This window comes from Drosophila gunungcola, chromosome 3R (assembly GCF_025200985.1).
Source record: "Drosophila gunungcola strain Sukarami chromosome 3R, Dgunungcola_SK_2, whole genome shotgun sequence".
In the NCBI taxonomy this organism is placed as follows: Eukaryota; Metazoa; Arthropoda; class Insecta; order Diptera; family Drosophilidae; genus Drosophila; species Drosophila gunungcola.
Genome location: NC_069139.1, coordinates 19,274,526 through 19,288,742, shown reverse-complemented (window position 1 = coordinate 19,288,742; position 14,217 = coordinate 19,274,526). Strand labels below are relative to the sequence as shown.

At 37.6% G+C, this 14,217-nt stretch overlaps 1 protein-coding gene across 1 annotated transcript; it reads left to right on the top strand.

The window, feature by feature from the left end:
* Positions 1 to 4,954: 4,954 nt before the first annotated feature.
* Positions 4,955 to 5,864, top strand: LOC128263764 (uncharacterized). The gene is made up of 3 exons (XM_052998940.1): positions 4,955 to 5,091; positions 5,150 to 5,419; positions 5,558 to 5,864. Exons 1-3 carry the CDS (start codon positions 5,007 to 5,009, stop codon positions 5,824 to 5,826), a joined length of 624 nt encoding a protein of 207 aa, XP_052854900.1. The 5' UTR covers positions 4,955 to 5,006; the 3' UTR covers positions 5,827 to 5,864.
* Positions 5,865 to 14,217: the final 8,353 nt, after the last annotated feature.

Sequence of the window (14,217 nt, the reverse complement as noted above, 5' to 3'; positions counted from 1 at the left end):
TGTACATGTATTGGGAATTTAATTTTATTTTGAATCTATTCAGAAAAGTTTTATGTTGTATTCATCCGAATTTGCATAATTCTTAGGTCAATTTTCTAATAAAATAAATTGAATTGCATAATTTAATTACAAAATACATACGAATTTCTATTTATTTTTAACAAACAAATACCTATTTATTCAATCAGTTTTTGAATCCTCCTTCCTTTTCGTGTGGTTCTCAAACAAGCCAGATCATCTTTCATCATCGCTCTCCGAATTAGCCAGCTTCATTAGGGCTAACACGCCCCCAACAACCACAAGAACGATCAATGAGCAATGATTAATTGATGATTCGACTGCATAAAATCATTGGACGGCACAATCAAATTAAGGCAGCAAATAAATGTGAGCCAATTATTAAAACCTAATTTTGTTGTAGACACCAGACATGAGACGCGGATTCGATAACCGATTTCACAGCTCCTCCGTTCCTCCACCCCTCGATTCCCGATCCCCAATTCCTGATCTCGAGTTGCTCATCAGTGGAGAGCCCTAATGAGCCGACATGCACTTGGGATGTCGGGATGCTGCGGTTGTACAACTAATCAAGCTGTTCGAGCTGCCAACTTTGATGCATTTCCCAAATTGATGCCCTCGGGATTGATGGCTACGAGCGGCTCGAGTGCCTCTGACATATGCAAAACATTTTGTTTATACACATTTCCAAGCTGACAATGGATCGGCGGGCTAAGGGGCAGGCCGGCAAGCACAAATACCAGTGTCTACAAATAAATGAGCTGAAAATGCAGACAAATCACGGGCGCAGAAGGTGAAAAAGCTGCCAGCTCAAGCTGAGATGAGATGGAAAGAGTAGAAGGCAAGCTGCCTGGATAGTGGATATATACGAATAAATACAGAAACTCCTAAGAAAGACAATAATACAAATAAAAACTTTTATTTAAAATCTTACGTTATTCATTTAAAAATCCATTACTTGCATAGCTCATTTAAAAAATTTGTTTTATATCTAATTTTTTAATTAAAACCCCAATCTTAGCTGAATTTCTTTTTTGTAGTTTTTAAAAAATCAATATTTATTTTGTTTATTTTTTGTATGCATAAGTTAATAACCAAAAAAATTAAGCTCTTCAGTAAATTATTAAAATATCACAAATAAATAAAAAGAGATTGAAGCCAAAATCGATGCCCTTACTCACTGGCTCCTCCTACCCGAAACCCTAGATTATCAAAAGTTAAACAAATATATTTCAATTTCTGTAGCTGCGCCAAATTAACCGCAGGCATTCTGTCTCCGTTTTTTCATTTTTTATTATTCGGGGTTTTTTCTTTTTGAGGAATCGAATCGCTGTTTGAAGTCCCTCTTGTTTGCTTTGTTTTTGCCTTTGATGAGTATTGATGAGTTTTAATAAATTGCTGATGAGTTGGCCGGCCGTCTCGAAGACCAAAAAGAGGAGAATCAACGCCTCGGTTAAAAGAGCCGCAGAATGCAGCCAGTTGGATGAGAAGCAGATGAGCATTTGAGTGATGCGTTTTTGAAAGTGGCGTCGAATTTCTCAACCGTGAAGCGCCATGCAGAGCAGCAGTAATTGAGATGCTGCCCGATGGGGTCCGTCTCCAATATGTGTAGAGTGTAGCAACGTGTATCCATTTAATTGCCGCCATTATTAAACCCATTTATCGTGTTTTCGTTTCAAAGTGTTCAGGTGTCCGTGGGGATCGGGATCGGGAATGGGCTCGGAATCGGGATCCCAGATGCAGATGCTTCGGCGCAATTAAGCTGAGCAGCTGCCCATGATGTGATGCTGATGCAGCGCTTTACATGGGAATTAAGATGTTTTGCTTAATTAATAAAAGTGGTTTTTAATAGAACACCATTAGCCCGAACGAAAGACTCAGACAACAAACTTGCAGGAAGCTAGCACCCACCGGGAGCTTTATGCTCTTTTAACTGAAAAGTTTCCATATTACCCAGACATTAAGCAATTCGCCAGCTTGTCACACTTTCGAGTTCATCAATGTCAGCCGCGACAATCGTAATGATCATAATGATGATGATGACAGGGCAACCGGAATGTTTCCCTGTTTTCACCGTCACATAAAGTCGTATAATTAACATAATCATAATCAACAAAGTATAAACATTAAATTGAGGCTAATTACTTTATAACCGACACTCAACTGCGAAACATCTGACAGTGTTGTATGCTGAATTACCCCAAAAAAATAAAAAACAAACATGTTCACTTGTGGCAAACTCGTTTCAATTACGAAGAATCGAGCGGTCGCGCCAGTACACACCAACTGATTACACTGCAGCAACAACAAGAAATACTTAACCGGATGGAGCAAAAATAAAAACCAAAGGCACAACAGCCACAAATTATGCGAGTACGGGACAGTTTCACACATGCCAATGAAATTTGATTTAATTTTTGTCTAAATGGAGGCTATGATCACGTTTCTGAAGTTTGCCGGTATAAAACTGCAATAGCCACGAATACTGTTGACTAAAATGCACAGAAAAAAATATTTAAACAATGACTTTTGTCATTATAGTCACTTAAATGTAAGTCTTTTAAATACATTTTACAAAACATATACAATTATTATTTAAAATTAATGAAAATATTAAAAACTAAATAATACAATATCATTATCTAATTTATTTATAAAAATATTTGTATATGATTAGTTCAATAATTATATATAAATGTTAATACCATAAATCGAATAAAGTTAAATATTAAATGAATCCATAGAGTTAAATAAATTAATTTTTGCGTTAAATAAAAAAATTGTTTTATTAATGATCTTTAGTTTAGTTTTTAGTTTCTTACCAATTTTCTTGCCGTGCGACCAGCTTGAGAGTCCAGCAGTAGCTTACAGCCGTAAACTATTGCAACCGCTAGCTGCCAACTGCGGCTGCTCAAATGAAATTCGAGCAAGATTAAAAGGCAAAGTTAACTCAAAACTCCATTTCGGATTTTTATGACAAGCGCATGAATCCGTGTGCAATTGTAAGTGCGCCATATAATTTACAGATAATTATTATAATTACAGGTTATTTTCAGTTAACATGTTTGCAGTGGCCGTTGTTCTTGTTGCTGCTCGACTGGCCTCCGGTGTGAATTGTTGTTTGCCGGCCAATTAGTCGACTATTTTCGAGCTCCAAATATATATTTGTGCAATAATAATTAAGTTGTTTTATGCTATTTAATTCAATTTTTCTTTAATTAGTTTGCTTGAGATTAGTTAAATGAATAAGTACGTAAAACGTAATTCGACCAAAACGAAAGACTTAGGCAACGAACTCGGCCGGAAAAAAGACTTAGGCAACGAACTCGAGCCCGCCACAGATGACGTTGTGTTGGGAATAGTTAAAATCTAATCTATCGGGATGTTAGGTACCGTTTTTCGAGAACAAGATAGAAATTGTTTTTATGCGATTAAGGAAGTGATATGAGTGCCATCAAACATTTTACGACCCTGTACCTTTGGACGAGTTCCATTCAGCTTAATTAGGGAAAAGTTTCGAGTACCTGACTCATCTCCCTCACTCATAACTCGTTGGCCAATTATGCGTTATGGCCGAAACCGAAAACTGAAACTAAAAATACTGTATCTCTCGTCCGTTGGTCATAAATAAATTTGCCAGTTCAGAAAAGCACGAGTGAGTATAAGGAAAACAATCTATGGGCAGGGCCGAACAGGACAGGAAAGAGTCTGGTCGGGTTGGGTTGGTCGGCTGTGGGCTTGGAGCGCGATAAAAATCGCTGGCAATTTGTTAAATTTAACGATTTCGAACCGCCAGCTAACGAAAACTGTGCCGAAAGTTGGCCAGTTCGCCCCCGAACCGGCCCCTCCCTCAACTTCGACTGTTTTATGGCCAAATAAATAATTAAAGTGATGCGTGGTGTTAAGTGCTGCCACGTCGAAATGTTCGGTGGAGAAGAACCACCACGAAACACCAGCAATACCAGCAACACCACCACGGTCGCGATATCTGAACCACACGCAGTCTGACCAGAGCATTTCTTTTGAAAATTTGTCATAAATTTATCGCTTTCGCGACCGGGTTCACTAAACCTCCAACTTGGACACGTACTTTGTCGCAGTCCGAGCTTAATTGCTTGTCATGTGGCACACATTTCTGCCGCAAATTGGTCGCCAGATATGCGACCATCTGAGACGTGACCCTCGGCACGCGGACCACACAGCGTTTGATGTTCTAATGCCGCCAAAAAATGTTACGATTTTTCACTCTGCCCAGCATAATTTGCTTTAAGACTCCTTTAACAAAATGGGCCTAGTGGATCGCTTAGAAACTTTAATGCCCTAAAACATGGATGCTTTCATACAATATTAAATGAAATAAACAAAATCAACTATTGTATTCTATTAAATTCTAAACCTTATACATTAAAACCCAATAATCAATTCATTCAATTAATTATAATTACAAGTAAAGTTAATATAATTACTTTTTTTTTTGTTATGTTTAAATAGATCAAGACCCTCCACTTTATCAGATACCCGTGATTTTTCAAGCCGTCATAGGTAAGGTCGGACATTTCATAAACAATTTACACCCTTTTCTTTAAGAGCCTGTTCAACCTTCATGGAATAGAAAAAAACTAAAAACGTTCCTTATTTAAAGCGGCCACAACAAAAACAGAGTTGTAGAATCAGAATTAAACTCTTAGTTCAGTTTAATTTCTGTTTTTAATGAAGTAATATGCTTTATGAGTGCTCGACTTCTTGCGCAGCTTCTTGTCTTTGGAGATCTAACCTTTTATGGGTGTACGCAATCGTAAAAGACAACGAGCACATAAAATGAGGTCTAGACCTTATCTTAACTGATCTCGAACGGCGTTTATCAAAAACGAGAAAACTGGGAAATGGGAAATTAAGTAGCAAGTGTCTTTCTTAGTAAATGCTGTCAGAGGAAATTGTCAAGTACTGAGATTATTAGGAAACCTGGTTTAATTGAGAGGCAGTACGGAATGGGATGTTTGTGCTTGAGGAAGGCCACCTCCTTTCCTTCAGTGCCGCAGGACGTTATGGACACCCTTAAGAAACAAACAACACGTGAGTGGCGACCTCTGATCATGTTCTCAAAATCCTGTTATATATTATCGATTTCCAGTGAGTCGAAGTCAGATAAAGTATCTATACATTCGGTTCTGTCAATTTTCCGGAGGAGGCAAAGATCATCCGGGTCAACTGTACAAATACAATTTTTATTCTGGGCTGCTGCAACTAAATCCACTGCTGCCCACCATCTTGAACTCAATGTTTGGTGATAAGGTGTCGATTAGCTTTCTGGATTTCGCCCTATTTCTGAGCACCTTTCAGGCCCATTCGCTAAAAACTTCCAGAACGCTGAAAAATATAGCTAAGGACAGGAAGTTAAAAAGTAAGACATTGTATATTTACATTAGTACTATTAAGTAATTGAAAAATAATTAATATTAAAATAAATAGAATTTAATCGCTTCTTACTTTTAATGCATACAAAATATCATATTTGCATATTGACTTCATTTATCTGCAGTACTTTTCAACATGTACGATCATAACAAAGATGGTCGTATCACAAAGTATGATCTGGTTATAGTTGTGCACAAACTTTTCTCAAATCTGTTGGATCATGTGCAGATAATGCGCATAGTGGAAACTATGATGAAGGAAATGGATAAATCTGACTCGAATCAAATACTATTTGAGGACTTCTGCAAGGCGTTGGAGGTCTTTGATATGACCGAAATGATGGTCACTTGGATACCGGAATCCCGCGGGAGAACCACTGATGACTTACACTAGTTGCGTGTGCTCACATTGATTTATTATTTAAAATGTACAAAATAGTAAACACATTCTAACCACTCAGTAATTGTAAAGCTATTTGCATAATTTTTAGAGCCTTATACAAGTTGGGGTTAAAAACTTCCAGAAAACGCAGGTCTTCTGAGGTAAGATTTGAAATTGAGCTCGATAAACTTGAAAAAATGGAGGTATTCAAACAAGTAGTTCCCAAATGGTTTCCCGTCGAGTTAGGTAAATAATCGAAAAGTCCAGCAGCTTTAGATCTATGAATTAAGTGCAAGAGCAGAATCTAGAAGTAGAATATAATAAGTCAGCACTATAATTTTCAAAAATATTAAAATATATATAGGCTGGGATTTTCCTCTAAACTTGTATATAAGATATTCTGAAGCTTAGCTCACTGTAAAGACAAAGATCCTTTTGGTATAGTCTCGCTTTGAAACCACTAACATTTTTCGAGTTGTTATTAAAATATCGTTCCGTGTAACTTTAGTCCAAAACGAAAAACGTTCTGCTTATAGATATATATATAGATTTTTTTTAAACTAAACCCCTCAAGAAATAGGGTATATTAAAGCAATACAGATCGTGAGTGGGTTTGATTGGAACCAGTTCGTGTGTTACCTAAGAGAATCACATCAATTCCCGTCCGTCGAATGCCGTATTTTATGACTCTATTAGGGCGAAATTCATACGGAAGATAAAAATAAGGTAAGCGAACAAAATGCCAACCGAAAGCTCATAAACTTAACTACCTTTGACTCCAGCTGATTGTCCATATATGCGGGATATGCCTCTATATAGTCATCGTCTTTATACTCCCTATGCGTTTGCGCCGATCTTTTGGGCGCGTTGAGGGAATTTTGTGGGACTGCCTGTTGAATTTTTCGCTTAGCAACATAAATAACATTTTATTGGCAATTTGGTTGGGAAATTAATGTGCATACAGTTGGCAACTTTGGTAATTTATGCAAATAAAACGATCGTAAATTTTGCATTAAAGCGCTTATTAAATGATCGTTTATTAACCCTCGGATCGGTTCATTTCCCGAAATGGATAAGCCCCTCGCTTGCGCAACAAGGTTGCGATTTGTAGCACTTGCATAAATTAAGTGATTAACAGAATTGTTCTTAAATGTTGGCAGCTACTTACAAGATTGATATAATTTACGACTCGGCCGCAACGAAAATTCAGTGTGTGTCTATAACTTCTGGGAAAGTGCAGCTTCGATGCTCGCCGATATCTCCTTTTTCCCCCATATTGTTTAATGTATTAGCTGGCGCATTGTGTGTTAATTTGACATTCCTTGGGAATGTGATGTGGGAATGGGAGTGGGAATGGGAATGGTCAGCTCCAACACTCTGCAGCACGACAAACGAGGCTTGTTGCTGTCAAAAGCAAGAATTATAACCATATAAAATCAGTCGGCATGGCCACTGATTCTGTTGCTGCTGACCTGTCCCGGTCTTTATCCTCCTGTTCTCCTGTCCTCCTGTCCTCCTGTCTTCCCATCATCATCGTCAGCCACATCATCGTCTCGGGCAGGATTAGCAAAATTAATGCGGCAAGCTGGATGCTGAGAATCCCGAGCTGTCAGCGCTTCGGGTCTTCACTTTATCAAAAAAACTGTGAGTTCAGGGGGATTGTGGTGAGCCAAGCCATAAGAAGCAAAAACATTCAATGATATTTTTGGCAAGCTTTTTATAATTGTTTGCTTGCGTTATTTATTTCTCTGTTAAACAAGATAAATAAAACAAATATTTATATTATATATATTTTTTACTATTAAAAAACTGTCTAAATTTTCTTAATCTTTTAAAGTAATTTATATATTTAAATATACCATATTTTATTTTGTCAGTAGCAGCCGTAATAAAAATACAGAAGTGTATGCTCCATAGACTTACATATATTTTTGGAATAATAATCCCCCAATATCAACGCATTAATCAATGATCGGGCTGAGACGACAAAGCTCGTTTCATTCATCCAAACCCTTGTCAAAGGTGACATTGTTGCTCATTCCCCCATCCTCGGTATTATTGTTCCCCTTTTTATGATCTTTCTCTCTGCACAAAAAACAATAACACAAATATTGATTGATATCCCCAACGGTTTGGAAAATATTTTAAAAGCGCTCACCGATTGGCAAAGTGTATTTACACAGTGTTATATGGTTTTTTGTCCCCTTTAAATGATGATTCAGTCATAGACCCCAAGGAGGAAGTGAAACTCGTGTTCATTCATGGACGAGGTTAATAAAAACAGTTCGGATTCATTCAGAGAGCATTCATTATTTGATCTGCCCACAGGCGTAGGGCCTAGAGCATGATAATGATGGCTTAATAATTGAAATTTATCGAAATAAATTAGGCAAATCGTCTTTAAATCGAAATACCACATTAATTAAAGAGACTTTGAAGAGACATTTGGCATTTGAATTGGTCGGGATAAATTGTCTATAAGAAGATATCGCACACAGAAAAAAAAAATTTTTTTACAGCACATAAAAAAATTTGTTTTACTTTCTTTAAGAATTTCCTTAACAAAACGTGTTACTTGAAATGTATTGAATACAAAATTGTTTACTTAATGATCTTAAAATAACTAACTTCTTATTTTATTAAAATGTTTTATATCTTTCTATATTGTGTTACATATATCTATTAAATCAAGTTCCTTTTTTAATTAAATTAGAATCACCTTATTTAGATTTGGCTGGTGTAATTAATTAATATTTTTTTTTCGTGCAATGGAAGTTCATCTAAGCCAAGACTTGGTTAAATAAACCTCTTCAATGACAGAGAACTGAGCCACATAAATTTGAACAGCAATTTACAACGATCAATTCATAAATTTATTAATGAATTAAGTTATAAGGTAATTTCGCAGCATCCTCTCCAGGTCGGCTCCTCCTTTCCCAGCGAATGAAATGCAATCTGCTCAAAACAAAATGATGATCGCTGATGATCGTTGGCAATATATCAACGGCAGACACGGCCTCCGCCGCCCGGCGACCTAATCGAATATTGTGGGCCCAGCGAGCCGGTCCGCGAATTCTCGGAACTGGCTGAAAAGGAAGGGCCAACACGGCAAGCAAGAGGAGAGAAATTTAAATGAAGCTGTGGCTGGAATGCAGCGAATAAGGATGGGTAATCGCGGGGGGATCGGCTTAGTTCTATGCCTCGGACATGATTAGCAAACACGACTGGGTCCTGCTTTGGGTACTTCCATAATCGTTATCAATGCCGCACCATCATCAACATCAACATCAACAACGGCAACGGCAACGGCAACACCGAACAACGGCAACCACTTTTGCATTTCTTGTTTATAAATTGGAATTTAAAATTAATTAAGTTGTCGTTTTGCGCTTTTATCCAATTTATAACTAATATGACACCGATTATACGAAATATGTTCACTAATTAACGAACAAACACCGCAACTCTCCAGCCACCCCCTCCACAGCCATCTCCAGCTCCTCCCGCATCCTGCGTCCTCCGATCTCTCTAAATAGCCAAAGTCCAGGCAGACAGTCAGGCAACATTCAATGTCGCCGTTGGCTTTCCTCTTGTTGGTTTTAATACCCTTAGAAAAAGTATTTATATTATCCACAAAAAAATTGACTATATAAAAACAAAGGGACTTTTAAAATATTATATTATTTTATTAAAGTAAAGTTTGCATTTACATTTGAGACAAAATAATAATAATATTCAAACTAAAAAAAGAACTTACCAGCAAAATCAGTTTATCTGTTCATTGATTTTCTAGTTTAATACTGAAAATGATTTTTTATTTTACAAAAAATATATCTAATTATTTTATGCAGTTCTTAAAAGCTTTAAAACAATGTGTACAGAAGGGAATCTGATACATCGGTTTCAAAAATTAGGCTGCCTTTCTTGTTAGTATCCCCGCTGATTTTTGTTGCTCTGCTGCAAGTGTTGTTGTTTGTTCCTTAGTCCGCTGCTGCTGCTGATGATGCTTCTTGCTTTTTTGCCTTCTTGCTTTCTTGCAGGCAGTTGGATCGTGTCCGCGTGCTCGTAATCTGCTCGCTGAAGACGCGTTGTAAATTGTCTGACAAAGCTTATTTTATTAATTTAAGCCATAAACGCTGGCCTCTCTGGATGCCAACTTGCAGCTCCTTTTTTAGCTTTGCATAACCCCGCTGTCCGAACTCCGATCTCCGGTCCCCAATACCGCAATACCCCAACATCCAGACTTTCCGTCCCTCCCGAATCCGCTCACCAAAAACCGCTTCGGGTTCAGAATCAGTTCCATACCCGGCACCAATTTATTGCCATCGTAAAAAGCCGTTTTGCGTTTTAATAAGCCATGTTCGGCTCTTTCGTTTCGGTTGTTAACAGAAGGCGTCGACCATTTCTCTGTCTTTGGTTATTTTTCAGTCTCTGCATTCTCCGGGCATAACTGCGAAATTGGACTGGTGTTTTGGTGTCCAGCGAATTGAAAGTGTCAAGAAATTGGTCAATTGAGTGACACTGGTTTATGGAATACCAAGGTAAAGATCAGAAACTTTTATGGCATCTTAAAAATTTATTAAGCATAATTGAAAATCCAATTAAGACTTACGCTTTAATGTAATCAATTTCGGTTGGTTATCTTTATTTTTATTTCGCTATTATTCAATTGTAATAGATTATAGAATTCTTTTTTATGTAGAATTCTACAAAAAATGTCTTAAACACAAAACTTGTTTGCTGAGTAAATAAAATATAAATCGCTCACAATGAACAATTACGATATCATTGTAACCCTTTGAATAAATATTTTAGCTGATCAACTTTTAAGAAGGTAAAACAGAATTGCTTGACAAATAACTTCTAGACATTTTGTAAATTTTTGAAATCCATATTAAGCAACTACTCAAACTGCACCTGTTCCAAAGGAGTTGAAATTCGCAATAAATTTCCCACTACGACAGAAATAAAAAAAAGTACACTTTTCTTGCCTTCAAGCCAAACTGACCTCAACTTGACCCACACAATCCCACTTAATCACGAGTGTGGGTTGCTGAAACTTAAGGGGGAAGAAGAAACCCACTCCCACCGCCAGTATGCAGCACATAATAAAAATAAATATGTCAAAATTAAGTAAGCAGCAACAATTTCCAAAGAGATAAGAAACGCACACAAAAAGTAATAAAAGTGCGAGGGGCGGTGGAAAAGAGCTTGGAGAACCCTTTGCTGGCCATAAAACAAGGCGTTGAAATCAGTAAAAAATTGGCAAGAGCCAACTGAGATTCTGCTGAGCAAACAACCTGGCCAGCCCATCAAGATGCCAGCCAAAGTCCAACTGCAGGTCCTGCTGCCCATCCTCATCCTCATTCTCATTCTCATCTTGGGCCACGACCACATCCACATCCACATCCACAGCCACGTCCATGGGCGATGGGCATGAAAATCGTTTACAAATAAATCAGAAAGCGATAAATAAGGATTTTGTCTCGTAATAACTCAGCGGGAGCCATTTAACATGCAATCATAACGAATCGATGCTGAACGCTTTAGCAGACGGACAGAATCCAGACAGACCGGGGTCCAGCCAGAAACTCAGAACCCATCTTCAGATGCATGCGAATTGCTTGCACTCCGCGAAAAGTAAAAGAGTAAACCATTTTATTCGCCTTTAAAATAAATTTTTTAAATTTGATTAAATATATAAAGAAAAATATGTATTACTATATTATTATTATAAGAGAAACATATATCTTTGGAAATAACTAGGGGCTTGACTGTAGCAACAAAGGTGTTAAATAAAATATAAAATATAAAAGTCCGTCCGATTTATTTCGAGTGATAACGCAAATTTTGTAATGCATACTTTTGAACACCTTTTGAAGTTATTTCCAAACCCTGGATTCATAAGCATTTTTGTCATTTATATATAAATATATTTCAAATACTAGTCCTTAATCAGAAAACGAAAATTAACGCTAAAGTTCTAATTAAATGATAATAATTTAATCTTATACATATTATATGCAAAATAACATTTTGAAATAATAATTTTTAAAACAGTGGCTTAGATTAAAATATTTCAAGTAAGTCAAAAGTTGTATCATGGCTTCGGAATATTTTCTGTATATTTTTGAGAGAAGGTAGTAAGTAGCCACAAAACCCTTTGCTTAATTAATTTTTAGCAGTGCCGTGAATGCCGAATTGAATCGGAATCTGGATCGAAGGAAGGCAACACGCTTTCACACCAGGCAGTCGCCAAGTGGCCAAATGGCCAACTGGCTGGGACTTTTGGCCAGAATGGCAAGTGGCAAATGTGTATCGAATTGTTGTTGACTTGCTGCAGTTGTCGCTGTTGGTTGTTGTCGTTTTCTCCCTGCTCGCCTCGGGCATGGAAATAAAGTTGCAAGCGGTTTGAAGCCAACATGGTCCTCTCGATTCTCACCTCCTGGCGAAGGAGTTAAGTTAGCACAATGACAGGGGCTTTGGTGAGTGACGTTTTTTATTTTTTATGGCTGCCCCTATAACAACGCACTACATGCACTTGACTGCACTTCATAATTCGCACCGACGCCAACAACAACAGTGCTGCTTAATTATGTTGTAAAACAATCTGGCGAGCCGTCACTTCGGAGGAGCAGGTCCTTCAGCGGCTTAAACTCTAACTCCCACACCCACACCCAATCCTTGGCCAATAACTCAGCCAGCCATCAAGGGGAAGTAATTAAAATTACAAAAGCCCAGCGTTGACGTTGAGGCCTTTTGCCATAAAATGGCTGCCAGACACGCAGGGCGTATACGTGATTCCCATGACTAATTGCCAGAACTGTGTCACAGGAAACGAGCAGGCTCGATGCCTCGATGGCTCCACTCCGGGATCTCGGCTTATGGGGTCAGGCACGCAGGTCTTATCGCGATGCAGTTGCAGTTAGCTGCGGCTAACAAGAAATTAAATTCCATTAAGTCCGCTCAGAGAGTCGCACACTGGTTGAGGATCATTTGAGCACATTAAAAAAAAATAGCAAGAAATTACAATTTCACTAATAAGCTAGTTTTGTTTGACAATTGCATATTTTTTAGTTTTTGTAATTAATAAAGATTTTATCAGTAAATTGATTTTTTTTTTATTTATTTATTAAATTAAATTTAATCTGGTCTGATCTTAGATAATTGTTGTTACTTAACTCCATACATATTTTATATATTTAACCGTGTTACCAATTTCAAACATTATTTTTTTGTATTTTATGTTTTTAGAAGTACCTTAAATAAGAAGTCACTTCCTTTGACGTTCGACCCACGGTGCTGAGCTCTCCGTACGCCCGACTAATGAAGAGGTGGTAATTTATGTGAACATCTTCACCTGTTCCTAGACACGTTTTAATATGCCAGCAAAGAGAGTCATGAATGGGGCGAACTGCCGGGATCTGAATGAAGATGTGGGCCTGGACTCGGGTTGAAGCTCAGGGCTCGGCAACCTGCTAGTCGCTGTCTAGTTAGCCGGGCCAACTAAGTTGGCCGCCGAGTGCAGGATTAATTAATTGCTGCTGCCTCGTCAGCAGAGCGGCCGACATGACGTATACGTGACATTTGAGATATGTTCAGCCGCTTAATGTGCGACATTTTGTTTGTTTTACAGACGTTCTTGCTGTTGTTGTTGCTGTTGCTTTTGCTGTTGTTGCTCTTCTGCTAACAACTTTCGACAATCATCAGTAGCTGCTTTGCATATTTGTGCATATTTGAGCCTGCCAGTCGGCTGCATAATGATGCTGCAGTTGCAGCGTTGTCAAATGACTTGCGTAAATTTATCGTAAATGCCATCAGTTGAAGCTGAAGCTGAAGCTGAGCTGAGCTCCTCCGCGGATATTCGTCCGTCTGTCATTCAGTCATGCAGTCAGTCACCCAGTCGGTCAGTTCGTCAGCTGGCCAATTGTACACTGTTGCCAAGGCTTCTAATCCTCGTTAATCCCTTCAACTGTTAGACTGCACTGGTCAAAAACTATATAAATTTAACCGGTCTCATTGTACTAATTAAATCCTAAATATATGTTCAACAAATTAAATGTGCTATATATTATTGTATCATACAAAAAGAATACAAATTATTCTAAAGGCAACTCTTCTAAAGAACGAAGATTATGCCTCAAGACAAACTAAATTTCACATTTATAGTAACCTTTATAAAAATAAACAATTTCCTAATTTATTTTTTTAATATGCTAAGACAATAAATATATATGTGGTTTGAATTTCCAGATCATGTTTTCACAACACACAACACACCATTAAGATTGATAAATGAAGTATTACCATATGACTTGAAAATAGTTTTAATTTGTAAACAGATCTCTAATAAATAGCTCGGAAAAGGCATTTTTAATATTTTTGTGGTTCAATCTGAATATT

Bases quoted from the DNA above. Each gene is read 5' to 3' on its own strand.
- LOC128263764 (XM_052998940.1), top strand. From the start codon at position 5,007: ATGGGATGTTTGTGCTTGAGGAAGGCCACCTCCTTTCCTTCAGTGCCG. The intron at 5,092-5,149 runs GTGAGTGGCGAC...ATCGATTTCCAG, and splicing joins CCTTAAGAAACAAACAACAC to TGAGTCGAAGTCAGATAAAG. The intron at 5,420-5,557 runs GTAAGACATTGT...ATTTATCTGCAG, and splicing joins TAAGGACAGGAAGTTAAAAA to TACTTTTCAACATGTACGAT.